The sequence below is a fragment of the Monodelphis domestica genome, chromosome 4 (assembly GCF_027887165.1).
Source record: "Monodelphis domestica isolate mMonDom1 chromosome 4, mMonDom1.pri, whole genome shotgun sequence".
In the NCBI taxonomy this organism is placed as follows: domain Eukaryota; kingdom Metazoa; phylum Chordata; class Mammalia; order Didelphimorphia; family Didelphidae; genus Monodelphis; species Monodelphis domestica.
Genome location: NC_077230.1, coordinates 126,747,856 through 126,764,273, shown reverse-complemented (window position 1 = coordinate 126,764,273; position 16,418 = coordinate 126,747,856). Strand labels below are relative to the sequence as shown.

General features: G+C 32.3%; 1 protein-coding gene across 1 annotated transcript in view; it reads left to right on the top strand.

Annotated features, from left to right (window-relative positions):
• DPP10 (dipeptidyl peptidase like 10) overlaps nt 1-16,418 on the top strand; it is an 881,130-nt gene that overhangs the window by 719,484 nt on the left and 145,228 nt on the right. Inside the window, exons 6-7 of the mRNA XM_007494071.3 lie at nt 3,625-3,677; nt 3,767-3,848. Coding sequence (XP_007494133.1) covers nt 3,625-3,677; nt 3,767-3,848 — 135 coding nt within the window. The remainder of the gene's footprint in view (nt 1-3,624; nt 3,678-3,766; nt 3,849-16,418) is intronic.

Genomic DNA, 16,418 nt, shown 5'->3' with positions numbered 1-16,418 from the left:
GGCTTTTCCCACTGTTATAAAAGGGAGACACAAGATACCTTCTACTAAAAGTAGGCTGCTTCCACATTAGGTAATATGAGTATACACAGAAATGTCCTCATTGCACCTGAATATAATCTGTTTACAAATAATTGTTTTCATGTTGTTAACCTCCTTATAGTCTTAGCTCCTTGAGAGGATTCCCTCTTTTTTTCTTCTTTCTTTGTATCCCCAGAGCTGAACACAGTCTCTGACATATAGTATGCTCTGAAGAAACATGGTATGCTCTTAACAGTTGGTCATTGAGTCTTTTTTTATTGTTCTAATGACTGTGAATTTTAGGACTGTAGTTCCAATATTTTTGGAATGTTCATCCCTTTCAGTTTTGAGGAATTCAAGTCAAAGTATTTTCTTTTCATATCAAAGAGGTGACCTTAACTGATACTTTTCTCATAGCAAATAGCACACTGGACCTGAAGTCAGGAAGAATTAAGTTCAAATGAGGCCTTAGACATTATTTGTGTGACCCTGGGAAAATCACTTAAACTTATATCTGCCTCAGTTTTATCATCTATAATATGGGAATAAGAATAATATCAATGTCTTAAAGATTATTCTGAAGATAACATGAAATTATGTTGGTAAAGCATTCATTACAGTACCTGTCATAAAATAAATGGTCATAATATCTAAATCTTGTTCAACAGAAACTGACAGAGGTTTGCACTTATCAAATCATACCTGAATTTGTTACCTTATGTGGAACTGACATCTGTATGATATTTTTAAGAAGCTTGCCTACTACATATACCCTATCAGGAACACACACACACACACACACACACACACACACACACACACACATATGTTATGAACCTTTCTCTAATCACTTCTCCTTTTATGAAACAAATATGGTACTGATACCAAAACCAGGAAGAGCAAAAACAGTGAAAGAAAATTACAGCCCAAATTCATTAATGACTATAAATGCCAAAATCTTAAATAAAATACTTTAATAGAAAAAAGTCTCATCTTTTTTAAGTCCTGGTAGTTGTGTCAAGTTTAGTATTTCTTGTAGTATAAAAATAAAAAAAAATTAAATAATCATTTATTTATATTTGCCATTGAGGATGTGTTATCTCTTTATTCCTATACTTTCCTATTTATTTAAAAATGCTTCAGTGATTTTTTCATACATTTCTTCTTTTATAAAATATTTTTTGTAACTTAGCTGTCTTCCTTATTCTTTTCACTGTTCCTCTGAAATGAAAGAATGAAAATAATATTATTTCATCAAATACACATAGCTTAGCAAAAGAAATCATCACATTGACTAGGTGTGAAAATGAATGTCTCCTAGTTAATGATGTTTGATTTGTGTTTTTAGCTTTTCTCAGTTGTCTGAGTATTTGTATGTGTGTGTATCATCATCATGGGTGCTTAATTCCTCCTACATCACTTCATACAAATGTTCCCAGTTTTTTGGAAATGGTCCCTTTTATTAGTTCTTATTGGCTCTGTAATAGGCCACAAGACACAGTGCACATTTCTTTAGTTCTTTTCCAATTGATGGATACTTAGTATCCAATTTTTCACATTGTAAAAAAAACTGCTTTATGTAATTTGATACTTATAGACACTTTTTCTATTTCTGTGATTTTTTAAAAATTATGTTATATTTCTCATTTAAAGAATATGCATCATTTCATGAATTTTGAGGTATAATTCCATGATGGTTTCTAGACCAGATACAATTCACAACTCAAACAAAAGTTTATGAGCATGCTTCTCTTCATTCAGCCCTTCTACCTATTTTTGTTTTCATTTTTTTGCCATTTGAAAAAAATGGTATAAGATAGAATTTCACAGCTGCTTTAATTTTTCACATCTTTAATAATTCTTACTTTGTGAAGAATTGTTTTTGTATTTCTTTTGAAAACTTGTAACAATTGTATTCAATATTATTCTTCTATAATTCTATCAATTTTGCATACTTTACATATCAAGCCTTCATCAGAGAAGATTAAGGTTTTAAGAATGATTCTTTCTTTTTAGCTATTAATTGATTTAACGAAAATATTTCAAATGCACATAATTAAAATCATGTTATCTTTTATTATCCTCTCTAGTCCAAAATAATCACAAATGAGACTAAATAATTCATTTTTACTTCTATCATATACAAATAAATTTCTATCAATTTATCAAATACATATATATGTTTACATAGAATTCATTTGATGAATAATCCTGAGGAAAAAAACCTTCTTCACCATAATTTCTTACCTCTTCATTCCTAAAAATTAATAATTAATCAATAATTGAATAAATGCATATAAATCCAATGATACAATACATTTCATGTGTACCATTTTGCTTTGTGATTTGTGTAACTTTTTAGCAAAGATAAGTTAGGATTGATTCAGAATGTATCAACCAGGATGTAGAAAATGATACAAAACCATATAACCATGTTTCAACACTGTGACAAAAAAAACTTTTATGTAAACCAAACTGCTATAGCATAAGGCAAGCCTTGAGTTGTTTTCTTTACCTTAGATGTGACTCCTCTGAGGGAACAGAATAGACCTGATATACACAAATAAAACAACCCTAAAATGTCTCTGATATTCAAATCAATCAATGATGAAGTATTTTAAGAGGGTAAAAAACAAACAAACAAAAAAACCCTCCATTTTTGTTGTAAGAATCCTCTGTTTCAATCCTTATTTCCAAAATGATAGTCTCCCAACTCAATTATTCTAAGATTTTGTACCACCTCATTCCCTTTCCTCACATGAATGGCCCTTTGTGTCCAAGACTCTATTTATGGACCCCATCTTTCCCTTGCCTTTCCCCAAATCCATCTTAATTTTATACTTTCGATTATGCTATGTGCTGGTGTGGTAATACATTGAGTTTTACATGAATCCTGAATATCTAACAAGGTAGCCTTCTTCCTGAATCTCTGAACCACCAACTTGATACCACTCAAGTTTGAGTCAAAGAATATTGGTAAATTTTTAGTAGTTTAAAGAAATAGGTTCCCTCTGTAAAGAACCAACCATTTCCTGAGCAATATTTGAGAATGGAAAGATATGGTATTCAGTTATGATGTAACTAGATTACTACTTCCTTGCAATATTGTACATCAGATTCTGTGGCACAATTTCAAATAGGTAACTTCTAGTTGTAATAACCATTTGATTTTCTCTCATTTTTCACGATTCCATATTGTCTTTTAGAACCAAGTTCTTATTGCTGCTTTCTCCCATCTCTGTCTATAAGCAGTAGGTGGAGATAGATCTTAGATCTTGGAGGAGGAAGGTGGCCAGGCTGGTGAAAGAAAGACATACAGACACACAGATACTCAGAGATTTAAGGCTCATATGCATACAATGAACCCAATAACTACCATGCCATTTCCTAATATTAATGAGACAACTTGGAAAATTTTCCCTTCTACTCATCTTCCTTTCAATCCCACAAAGAAGTGACTGTAATTTTCAAATATATCTAATTTTACCTTCAGAGCAGCGTTGGAAGACAGGATATGGACTTTTCTTTATTGTCTCATAAATCTCTATCTTTGGATATTCCTGCTACATAGCAGTATAACTAATTCTCATTTAATTATCTTTTCAGGTTTATCACTATTCATACACAGCCTCATATGTGATCTACAACATACATACGAGGTAAGTTATTTGATTTTCCATGCCCTCAGTAATGTTTTTATTTTTATTGATATTAATTTATTCATATAAAATGTTTGCATTTTTTCAAGGGAAGTTTGGGAGTTAAACCCTCCAGAGGTTGAGGATTCCATTCTGCAGTATGCAGCCTGGGGTGTACAAGGGCAGCAACTGGTAAGAGCAGAAGGTGACTTCAGAGATTGGAAATATGCCTTAATCAGAGACAGAAACCCTTAAGTTAAATAACATTATCATATTTCAAATATAACTTTATACTTTTGAAGTCATTTTCATATGCATTTTAAATTTATGCTGTACTATAGGGACACTAGATGTTATGTGCTTCATTTAACAGATGCAGAAATTGATATAGAGATGTTAAAAGTTTGGATCATGGTCAGTCAGGGAGTAGGATCCCATGGACTCTAAATTATATTCTTCAGTTTTAACTCGTTTGTGTGTGTGTGTGTGTGTATGTGTGTGTGTCTGTGTGTGTGTGTGAGAGAGAGAGAGAGAGAGACAGACAGACAGACAGACAGACAAAGAGACAGAGAGGGAGAGAGAGACAAGCAGACAGACAGACAGATACAGACAGAGTCAGAGACAGAGACACAGAGAGAAGCAGACAGAAAAAAAGAGACAAAGAGATTAAAGAAGAATGGAAGGAAAGAACGAAGGAAAAAAAGAAGAGAAAGAATTAATGGAAGGAGAGAAGAGGGGAAGGATGGTTAGAAGGAAGGAAGGAAGAAACAAAGAAACAAAGCAATCCTCTCTATTAGACATTTATTATGTAACACTTTGCTAATTTCTGAGGAGACAAATAGAAGCATGCAAAAGAGTCTCTGCCCTTAAGGAACAGTAATTCTAACAGTATTTGGCACTGTATAAAGCATGGCTTGGAATTGTGGCCATATTGGGAACATGTGTGTGACCTATGCACCTGGTAAGGTACATGACAGACCAGTGTGGTGACCTGGTACCTGGATAAGATATGGCAAAATGTCCATTTATCAGAACTGGGAGGATGCCAGAAGGAATGTAATTTTTATTGGAATACAGGTATTAAAGAGTAGTGGCATGGGGGAAAGATGACAGTAAGTGACAGGATATTTATGTGAAAATATATTATTTGACTTGGTAGATGTATACATGTATGATGTTAACAAAATTGTAAGCATAATTTTATGTATAGTATTTGAAATGTATTATTTATTATCCTAAGGTAAACTTATTGTATTGAATATGTGATTATAATGGAAAGAAGGGAAGGAGGGAGAATTTTCATTGATATTTTTTAATCTCAGACAAGAATGAGGATGATTGCGATTTTTATTGTACTTTTGGGAGAACATAAGACAATTTTGCCTAATTTTATTTATTCATGATATTTATCAATTAATGGAATGCCACATTTCCCAAATTAAGTTGAGAAACATAATTAACATTTTTGGCCCAGACTATACTTTCATTAGTAAATGGAACTCCTAAAAAGAAATTGTATTACTAATGCAAAGGAACAAGTACTCTAAAATTTATTGCCTTAGAGAGTTGTGTAGGGCACCAAAAGATTAAGTGACTTGCTCAGGATCACTTAGCCAACACATGCCAGAGGAATTATTTGAATCAATACCTTCTTGACTAAATAGCCAAATTTCTCTCAACTATAGTCTGCTACCTCTCCATATAATCAAAAATGGTAACAGTGAGTTGTAGTAAATTCTATTATAAACTTAATAGAAGAAAAATAAAAACTTGAAATTAAGGGAGGATATGAACTTCACAGGAACATGTAATAGAAATCATTAGAAATATGTAAAAAAGATCTAGATATTCAAGCAAAATATGCTTTAAAAATATGAAGAAAAGATTCCCAAGTCATGTTAATTTTATATAGTGCTATATTAAGAAATCAAAACACAAAAATACTCTATTCTTACCATAGACTAAGGGACTTCTTGTGTTCAGTATTGAGGACCACCTTTCAAGAACTATGTAAATAAACTGGACCATATCTACATGATGATGACCAGGAAGGCAAGGAAACATTATGTCATATGAGAATCAAATGAAAATCCTGGATTGTTAATCCTAAAAATAAATGGTTTGGATTACACATGGTAACTATCAGTATTACAATGATGTTTTGTGGCTACCAAAATAAAATCTAGAACCAGTATGTGAATTTTATATTAATGCAGATTTGGTCCTGATTAAAAGAAAAACTTCTAAATTATTAGAATATAGTCTCTAGTATGTTGGTTCTGAATCATGAGGGTGTTGAAGTAGAAATTGGATAAAATTTGCCAAGAAAATAAATAGCACACACACACATCAGGATTGGGGGTTGAATTAAATTCCTGGGGCATCTCCATCTATTTTTTACTGAAAAAAGTGAGTCTTTAATATATGTTATTTATATTAAAATGGGTTCTCAATTTAAGAGCAAAAGTACCAGGAGAGAGCAGTAATTTTAAAGAGAAAATGTTACATTAGATGAAATAAAAATGGTGAACTATTATGCACAAATGTACCTTCTCTGAGCAAAGACTGACCTGCTATTTTCATTGAACTGAGAATAACATATTTAATTTTACTTACCTAAGGCCTCAGGAAAATAGTACTGAGGTAGATGGGACTCTAGAACTAAAATTGTTGTAAGACTGCCATATTCTATTAGCATATCATTCCTGTTGGGGTGGGGGGAAGGCTTAAAGACTTAACACAAGGGGGAGGGAAGTCACTCTTTTTTAAAGTACACTTAATGACTCTTTTTGTTCCTGATCATTAAAAGTATTTCCTTTCATCTCATTCAGAAAATTCAGACTAATTAATTTATTGTAATTAGTTTCCCCATGAACCAAATTAAGCTCCCAGTTCTATTTATGAATTCAATTTTTTGAAATTTTTCTTGGGGTTGTCTTCAGTATTGTAATCTCATGATTTGGGGGATTTCCAATTTTATTTTCTTTTTAAATTTTACTTCCTGAGTTTCTTTTAGTCATATGCCATTGGCCTGTCCATTATTTATTCTACTGAAAAAAAGCACTGAGAGACATAAGTTTTTTCATAAAAACTACTTTAGTTGTATTCTAAATTAGTGATGTCAAACACCATAGTCCAGTGGACTGATCTAGATTAAAATGTAATTGGGAAATGTTGAACAAAATAAATAAAGCCAGTGAAAGCACACCAAAAATTGTTCAATCTCAGCCATCATCCTTTCACCTCCATGTCCAAGGGAATAGAGAGTGCACACTTCCTGAAATCCCTTCTTAAATCTTCTCCTTTACCTCTGCACCTGCAACCTTTCTGTTCCAGGTGGTATGCCTAGGTCATGGTCCCAACCTCTCATGTGATATAGTGCACACAGCACAGGGACACAAATAGGATGACCCCAATATTTGATTCCTGGGTGAGGGTATTCCCTTTACCAATCCCTATTTTGATTCTTTGGGAGAACAGCATGTTAAAAATTCCCTTATTTGGGTTTTTGGAAGATTAATATGTCATATGTAACTTATATCTCTAAAGCTTCTCTTTCTAGAAGGGTATAAAATATTGCACTTTAAAAAGAGGAAATTACAACAATTTTGGGATAAAAGGGAAAGAAAAAAAGGAGAAAGAAATTTTAAAAATGATTGATAGACCCATTGACAAAAAGCCAGTTAGGGTGCACGTATAAGAGTTTACATTCATAATAAATGATATGTTCAACCTCCTACAGTTCAGTTCATTATATCCCAAAGTTCATTCTCAATCTCTTGATGTAGCATGTGGTTTCTGTAGACATCCTTATGGTACCTTCTCCAAAAGATCTGCTTTCTTGATTCAGGATGTTAGTGATTTTCTTTTTCTAAAATTTCTTTAAAATATTTTAAACCTTGGATTTTAGAATAATTATACAATACCTCCTTAGGAAGGTATTGGCCAATGCTAGAATCACCCCAGATACATGGCTGAGTTAAGGGGTATATGAATCAATTCTCAAAAGAAAACCAAAAACCCAATGGAAAAGATAAAAATTAATTCTGGATAAATATATATGTATACTTATATGTATGTATATATATATGTAAATCTTATTTGTATTAAATTATGAGTAAAGCAAAAGAATAAACCCATAACAAGTCCTTGAATCACCAGAAAGGCCCAATAAAAGTGACTAATGTCCTACAGGACTGCAGGACAATTGCAACAATATTATATTTACCCATTGGAAGCCAGGACTACAGAAAATTGCCATACTATAAAAGAGAAGGGACTAGACTTTGAGGTAAAAGGGAAGTATGATTCCCTGGTCTGATTTTACCTTTAATCTCAGGGAATGACGAGCCAAAAGAAAAACCAAACAGAAGTACCTGTGGAAACCTGGCACAGAGAAGTCCAACATCTGAATTTTTCAGACAGCCTCTTCCTGAAACCTCAAAAAAAAAGTACTTTGCCTTGACACAGATCCTTCTGAATCTCAAAGGGATTCTTGGTCTCTTTGACCTTGCACTTCTTTGAACTCTGAAGTGGCTCTTTTGTGATCCTTTCTTCTGAAATCAGACACAAGTATTAGTTAAAATTCCATAATATTTAACAATCAATGGCAGGTTTCCATAGTCTAAAACTTTGGGGTAAGTATTGGTATTCAGGCTAATAGATATTTTAAACTTATCCTTCAAAATTAAAACCATTAATACTAATTACATGTATTCAAGTACAAAAATAAGAAAAAATCAAATATCTTATTTTAATATAAAGAAAATTAATAATAATAATAATAATGTCAGGAATTCATAGTTCATATTCCATGTGACAATGTGTCCACCAAATAGAGGCACAACACAAAAGTTTCTCACTCAGAAGTGAGCTCTATTTCCTTTCTCACTTGGCCATGATCCATAGTATGAGTGCACATAATTTTTTCACCAGATAAAAGCTTGCTATAAACAGTAAAATAACAGTAAATGCAGGGTCTAAGAAGTAGCACAACCCACAAAATTATAATAGTCCATTTAATGACAATTGCAAGCAAACCAGTTTGCTGCAGCCATGAGAGATTCTATCAGTTATCATTAAAAGTCACGTGACTCTATAGTCACTTGTTCTGACATTTAAAATCCTTTGAAGCTCATGATATTTGTCACAATTTCTCCAGATCTATTTACATAAGAACAAAAATATTGATTTAAAAAGGTATATACACCTCCTAATGTGACTATGAGCATATTAAGGGTCACTTGATTTTGTAGGACTGTTTTTGCTAATGAGTCCAATCTCTTCCTGTAGATAAAATATAGCCATAGTAGTTTGGGAGATGGCTTGAGCTGTCTTAATCCAATCTTTCAACCTCATTTGAGATATTTCTAATGGAGCTTATGACTGCCATCATTCCAAAATTTGACAGGAGAACTCAGAAAAACCTCTGTACTGAAGATGAAGTTGCTATTGAATTTGGCCTCAACATCTTAGAATACTACCAAGAACCTAGATTTCTGAACATGGACTTGTTTATCTGGCCAATATAATGGTCATGCATAGATACAGGTGTTATAACATAGGCCAAACCACAAGTACTATACCATCCTTGTGAAAGGGTAGAGTAAGCAGAAGAGTTATAAATATAGAATTATCCAGGAGTCACCTAAGTCCCATGGGAAATCCTCCTCCAAGATGAGATTGTAAGAGCCTTAAAAGGCATGTATTTACATGTCCCATCCATTACATATCTAAGATGTACCCTAGCACAGATAAATGTGGAGGTGGGGAATGGAATGTTGCAATTGCACTTCACTTTGTCACCCATGTACTTACTACTACTTAATGGTCCCTTACCTCTTGTCACACACAGGTCAAAGGTATGTGAATGATTAGTCACACGTAGTGGTATTCCTAGATATCCAAAAATTACTTCTGAAGACCCATTAGAATAGATTTTTAGCTCATTAAAATCTTCAAAGGTCACTAATATAGGTTGTAACCATTTTGATGGGGTTTATACATCATCATCATCTTAAAAAGAAATCTACCTCCCAAAGATGGTAGATTGATTGGAAATGACCTAGATGTATTGGTGATGGGGAAAAAAAATAAAGACTTTCCCAGGGCCAACAAATCACAACCCCTTGAGATTATAGAAAACCAAGTTTATTCATGTTAGGGAAATTGTGATAAAATTAACAGGGTCCCTGTCTCTAAAAATTCAATCTCCACCTGCTCTTTTTGTTCTTTTCATGGGGAATGCTCTTCTGGTCTTCTCAATCCCTCCTTATTAGCTCCCTGGTCTATTTAGACCCAAAAACTATCTGACTATCTTACTCACCTAAATATCACAGATTGTCTTTAAAAGGCTAAAGATACAGGACTCACAGATAGACTGCATCCTTTTCCAAAGCTTGGGGTTGGCTTTCTACATAAAACCCAAAGTCCCAGATGTAAAAACCTTCAAATCTTTAAATCTCCAAAATACATTGTCAACATGAAAAAATACAGAACTACCAAGGCAGTTATAATATGTCTTTAACTGAAGTAGAAAGATTAATCTGGAATGATGCACAGAACTTTAGTCCTGGGACTTTCACTGAACTGTAGAAAGAAGAGTGTTTATAGAGATTTTGGAGAAAGTGGAGGTCTCATGCCCTGTCACTCACTTGGGACCTGCACTAATCACAATCTAAATCAGTAATGGCAAACTTATGGCACAGATGCCAAAGATAGCAGGAAGACACAGACATCCTCCCTCCCCAAGAGTTTGTTACTAAAAAGGCAGAGGGACTCTAGCAGAGCTGCTTCCCTCCCCCTCTCTCTACAACACCTGAAATTTTTTCACATCACCCAGTCCTTTGCTTAACAGCTGAATGGGAGTGCACAGGGAGTAAGGTAAGTGGCTCATAGGTGGCAGAGCCAGAGGGGAATAGAATGTTCATGTTACTCCCCTTCGCCTCCCTACACTTGCTGAGAATATTCCTTATTTCACCTTCCCCTCCATGTAGCAATCCACTGAAAGTGCTTTCTCCCTTCCTTGTGTAGATTAAGGGTGGGTCAGGGAGTACCCAGCATGTGGTTGTAAGGATGGGCACAGCACTCTGTCTGTAAAAGGTTTGCCATAGCTGGTATCAACTGGCTGTAAAAGCCTAAATGCAATAGTCAAAGACTAGGATACCAGAGAATATCCTAGATACAAAAGGTGAAACTAAGAAAACATAAAGGGTATTTAAAACTTGATTATATCTGCTAATCCTATTTAAAGAAATCAAGGGGTGCTTTAGGGCTTATGGTTCAGTTTGAAACTAGGGTCAGCAAAAGAGTTTCCTGAAGAGAAGCAATCAGGGACAAAGGTCAATTTGGAGTTACAAAAAATCAAGTTGTCAGCATGAAAGCCAAAACATTGTGAATGTTTTGATAATTGGGGCTATTCTTCAAATTCTCTAAGGTTGTGTATCATAAAGAGAAGCTACCAAATGATGTGCCCACAATCAATAATTGTTAAATAATTGTTGATAGAACCTATGATAGAGCGCTGGGTCTGGAGTCAGGATTCCCTGAGTTTAAATCCAACCTCACACACACCTACTAGCTATTTGACATCAGGGAAGTCACTTAATGCTGTTTATATCAGTTTCCTGATCTAAAGAATGAGCTACAGATAGAAACAGTAAATAACTATAGTATCTTTGCCACAAAAACTACAGATGGGGTTATATAAACTTGCAGATGACAGAAATGCCTGAAGAACAACAACAAAATTGTTGAAAGAATATGTATAGTAGAAAGAAAACTTAGGGACAGATCTTCCAGACCACTAATATTCAGATGAGGCAAATTAGGAGCAGGGCAGGTTAAATGACTCAATTGAAAAAAAAATGATAGACCTGGAGGTACAATGACCTAACTTCAAATCTTGCCTCCAATACTGATTCGATATCTGACCTGAGGCACAGTTGCCTAGCCTCTATATTTCCCTTCCATTCTTGGTTTCATTTGTTTGAAAAAACATATTTTAAATTTAATATAATCAAAATTATACATTTTAAATCTTATATATTCTTTCTTGTTTATTCTTAAATTCTTCCTTTCTTCATAGATCTGACAGGTAAACTAGCCTACATTCCCCTAATTTATTTATATCATTCTTTATGTTTATATTATATACCCATTTTGACCTTATCTTTGTTTAAGTTGTGAGATATTGATCTAAACCAAATTTTTGTCATACTATTTTCCAATTTTACCAGCAGTTTTTATCAATAGTGAGTTCTTTTCACAAAATCTAGGATATTTGCATTTATGAAATACTATATTGCTGAGGTCATTTGCCCTTATCGTTTATTCCATTGATGTACTCTTCTATTTCTTAGCCAATAACAGATTGTTTTGATGATTACTGCTTTGTAGTACAGTTTAAAATCTGTTACAGCGAGGCCACCATCCATTCCATTTTTTTCGATTAGTTTTCTTTATATTATCACCTTTTGTTTTTCTATATGAATTCTATTATTCTTTTTTCTTGCTCTATAAAATAATTTTTGGTAATTTAATAGGTATGGCACTAAATAAGTAAAATAATTTAAATAGTATTATAATTTTATTATAATAGTTCAGACTATCCATGAGCAATTAATGTTTTTCCAATTGTTTAGTTCTAATTTTATTTGTGTGAAAAGGGTTTTGTAATTATGTTTACATGATTCTTGTGTTTGCCCTGGCAAATGGATTCTCAAATATTTTATATTGTGTAGAGTGATTTTAAATGAAGTTCCTCTTTCTAACTACTATTCCTGAGTTTTGTTGAAAATATAGAGAAATTTCAATGATATATCTGTGTTTATTTTGAATTCTGCAACTTTTCTAAAGTTAGTAATTATTTCAACTACCTTTTTAGTTGATTTTCTAGGATCCTCTAAGTATACCATTATATCCTCAAAGAGTTATAGTTTACTTTCCTTATTCCATATTGAACTCCTTCAATGCCTTTTAATTCTCTAATTGATAAAGCTAGCATTTCTTGTAAAATATTATACAATAGTAATAATATTGGGCATCTTTGCTATACCCATGATCTTATTGGGAAAGCTTCTAACTTATCCCCATTGCAGATGATACTTACTGATGGTTTTAAATAAATACTATTTAAATTAATAAATACTACATTATTTTTAGGAAAGGCCCTTTTGTTCCTATAGGTTCTTATATTTTCACTATGAATAGGTGTTGTATTTTGTCAAATGCTTTCTCTGTATCTATTGTAATAATCATGTGATTTCTGTTCTATTACTGATGTTTTCAGTTATGATGATGTTTTTCCTAATATTAAACCAGCCTGGCATTTATGGTATAAATCCCATCTGTTCATAGTGAACAATTCTCGTGATACATTGTTCTAGTCTCTTTGACAGTATTTAATTTAAGCTTTTTGCATCTATGTTCTTTAAGGAGATTGGCCTATAGTTTTCTGTTTCTCTTTTTGGCCTTCCTGGCTTAGGTATCAGTACTATATATCATAAAAATAATTTGGTAGGACTCCTTCCATACTTCTTTTGTCAAAAAGTTTGTATAATATTGGGATTGTTATTTAAATGTTTGATAGACTTGACTTGTGAATCCATCTGGGTCTGGTATTGTTTTTTTTTCTTTGAGGCATTCATTCATTCATGGTTTGTTCAATTTTATTTTTGGGGGGAAATGGGATTATTTAAGTATTTTATGTCCTCTTTTGTTAACCTGGGCAATTTATATTTTTGCAAATATTTATTGATTTCACCTAGATTGTCAGATTTATTTTCATATACTTGGGAGAAATATCTCCTTATAATAACTTAATTTCCTCTTTATTAGATGTAAAATTATCCATTTTATTTTTTAAATGGTAATTTGATTCTCTTCTTTCTTTTCTTTAATCAAATTAATCAATATGTTATATACTTTATTTGTTATGTTACTGTCATTTTTACAGAGCCAGCTCTTAGTATTATTTTTAAATTCAATAATTATTTTAATTTCAGTTCTATTCATTACTTATTTGATTTTTAGGATTTCTGCTTTTGTCTTTACCTGGGAATTTTTCATTTGTTCTTTTTTTTAATTTTTAGTTGCATGCCTAATTCTTTGATCTGCTGTTTCTCTATTTTGTTGATATAAGCACTCAGGGATATAAATTTTCCCCTAATTGTTGCTTTGGCTGTATCCCATAAATTTTGGTATCTTGTCTCCTCATTGTGATTCTCTTCAATGAAATCATTGATTGTTTATATGATTTTTTTCTTTGACCCACCAATTTTAAAAAGTTATATTATTTAATTTCCAATTAATTTGCCTCTCCATGAACCCTTATTAATTATAATTTAATGCATTGTAATCTGAAAAATTGCATTTATTATTTCTGCTTTTCTGCATTTGGTTGTAATGTTTTTATGCCATAGTACATGGTCAGTCTTTGTATATGTACCACGTGCTGTCGATTGCTTATTACCCCTATTCAATTTTCTCTAGACATCTATAAACTATAACTTTTCTAACATTTCATTTAATTTCCCTACTATATTTTGTATTTTTTTTCCTTAGATTTATCTAGTTCTGATATGGGTGTGATCTTTGTGATGTGTGATCTTTACCTTCCTCCCTAACTTTTTCCCTTCCGATGCAACAAATAATATGATACAGGTTATGTATGTGTTATCATGAAATACATATTTCTATGTTCTTCATTTGTGAAACATATCACTTTATAAAGTAAAATAAAAAAATAAAAAACAACTCATGAAGGAAATAAAAAAAAACAAAAAAACCTTCCTGTGCTTATACCTGAGATGTCTATCAGTTCCTAATGTGGTAGCAAATAGCCTTTTTCACAATTACTCTCTTAGAGTTTCTTAGGTCCTTGCATTGCTAATAATAGTTATTGTTCACAGTTGATCTCTGTATATTATTATTGTTAGTGTCTATAATGTTCTCCTGGTTCTGCACATTTCACTTTGAATCACTTCATCTAAGCCTTTTCAATTTTTTTGTGATTGCCTATTCATCATTACTTATGTCATACTAGTATTTTCCATCATAATCATATATGATGTTTCAGTCATTCTCTATTTGATGAACATCCCTTTAATTTCAATAATTTTCCACCACAAAAAGATATTATATATACATATATATGTACATGTATATAAACTATTTTATATATACATACTCTTACTATATATGTACATATATATAATATAGTTCATTAAACTCTAGATTATTATCTCACAAATATAAATAGGATAATATCTGCCTTCCACACTTCTCATGAGTGGTTAATGTATGATAGAATAATTGTTGCTCCCTACTAAAATCTTTAGAAGAATTAAACCACTAAAAAGTGGTTTCTAAGCTGAGTTCTGGTCCTTGGTTAGATTTCAAGTGTTAAAGGTCTCTGTAATAGATGGAAAAATATTTTCAACAACTTTTAACTAAAATATCTATCTCCTTACATTTTGATAAGGCAATAAAATATATTTTAAGAATTAGTTCAAAGTTCATTATCAGACTGTCAAAGGAGTCCATAAAAAAGAACAAAATAAAACAACATCTCTATAGAAAGATTTGTGATAAGAGCAGGTTCCTAATATTAGTCGATGTAAGCATCAACAAAAAAAAATAACTGTGCACAGTCTTTTTTTAGAAAAAAAAAAGATGTTACAGAAGAGCAAAGCAAAGATATTTCAGTAATTAGTTTTGATGCCAATGATGGATCTCCAGTTGATTGCTTAATAAACTCAAAGACTACTATACATGCATAGGGTTTTAAAAAGTAACAACCACAAAAAATACACATAGAAACAAATAATAATTTAGATTTAAGTATATTAGAACCACAGGTATTTTAATTTTTGATAGTTTTTGCATATTATCTGAAATCAAGTATGAAATTATTTGTTGTAAAATTAATGTTAATATACTGATAAAAATCAAGAAGATATTTTTTCCTTGAGTAACTGATAATTTCTCCAGGTGAGAGAAATTTCCCCTTTCTTGTGAATTCAACTTATGCTATATATAACTATACTTTCATTTTTTTACATGTATTGAAGTTATGATTGTCATACATTTTTCTATTAAACCATATATTCCATGAGGTCAGGGCAGAATAAGGTTGTTTATGTTCCTGACCTCTATTTTTCAGATCAATCAGCTCAATGTTTTATAAATTGTTGGTGGGAGCAACTGGTTGGTTCAGTGAATTGAGAGCCAGACCCTGAGATGGGAAGTCCTAGGTTCAAATCTGACCTCATTTCCTAGCTGTGTGACCCTGGGCAAGCCATGTAACTCCCATTGCCTAGTCTTTACCAGTCTTCTGCTTTAGAACCAATACCCAGTATTGATTCTAAGACAGAAGTTAAGTGTTTTATAAAAAAAATTGTTGGCACTTGGTAAATATTTGTTTAATTAAGAAATATCACTATGCTTTTGGAATTGAGAAGGCTTGAGTTAAATTTAGCTTCTGATATGCCAGCGCTCTTACCCAGGGCTTGTCAATCTCTCAGAATTTCTAGGTGACACTCTTTGGTAGTAAATTTGTAACAAGACAATGAAACTGGGGTTTCCTCTTTGTGAATTCCCCATATAAATGAAATTACATAGCCAATCTTATATCTATCCTACAGATTAAACAGCAATAAATATATCTATAAATAATAAATGGTCCATTTCATGTAAACGTTAGAAGTTTCATCCTTTTTTTAGTACTACAAGCAAAGTACAGAGTTATAATTTCATTGGATT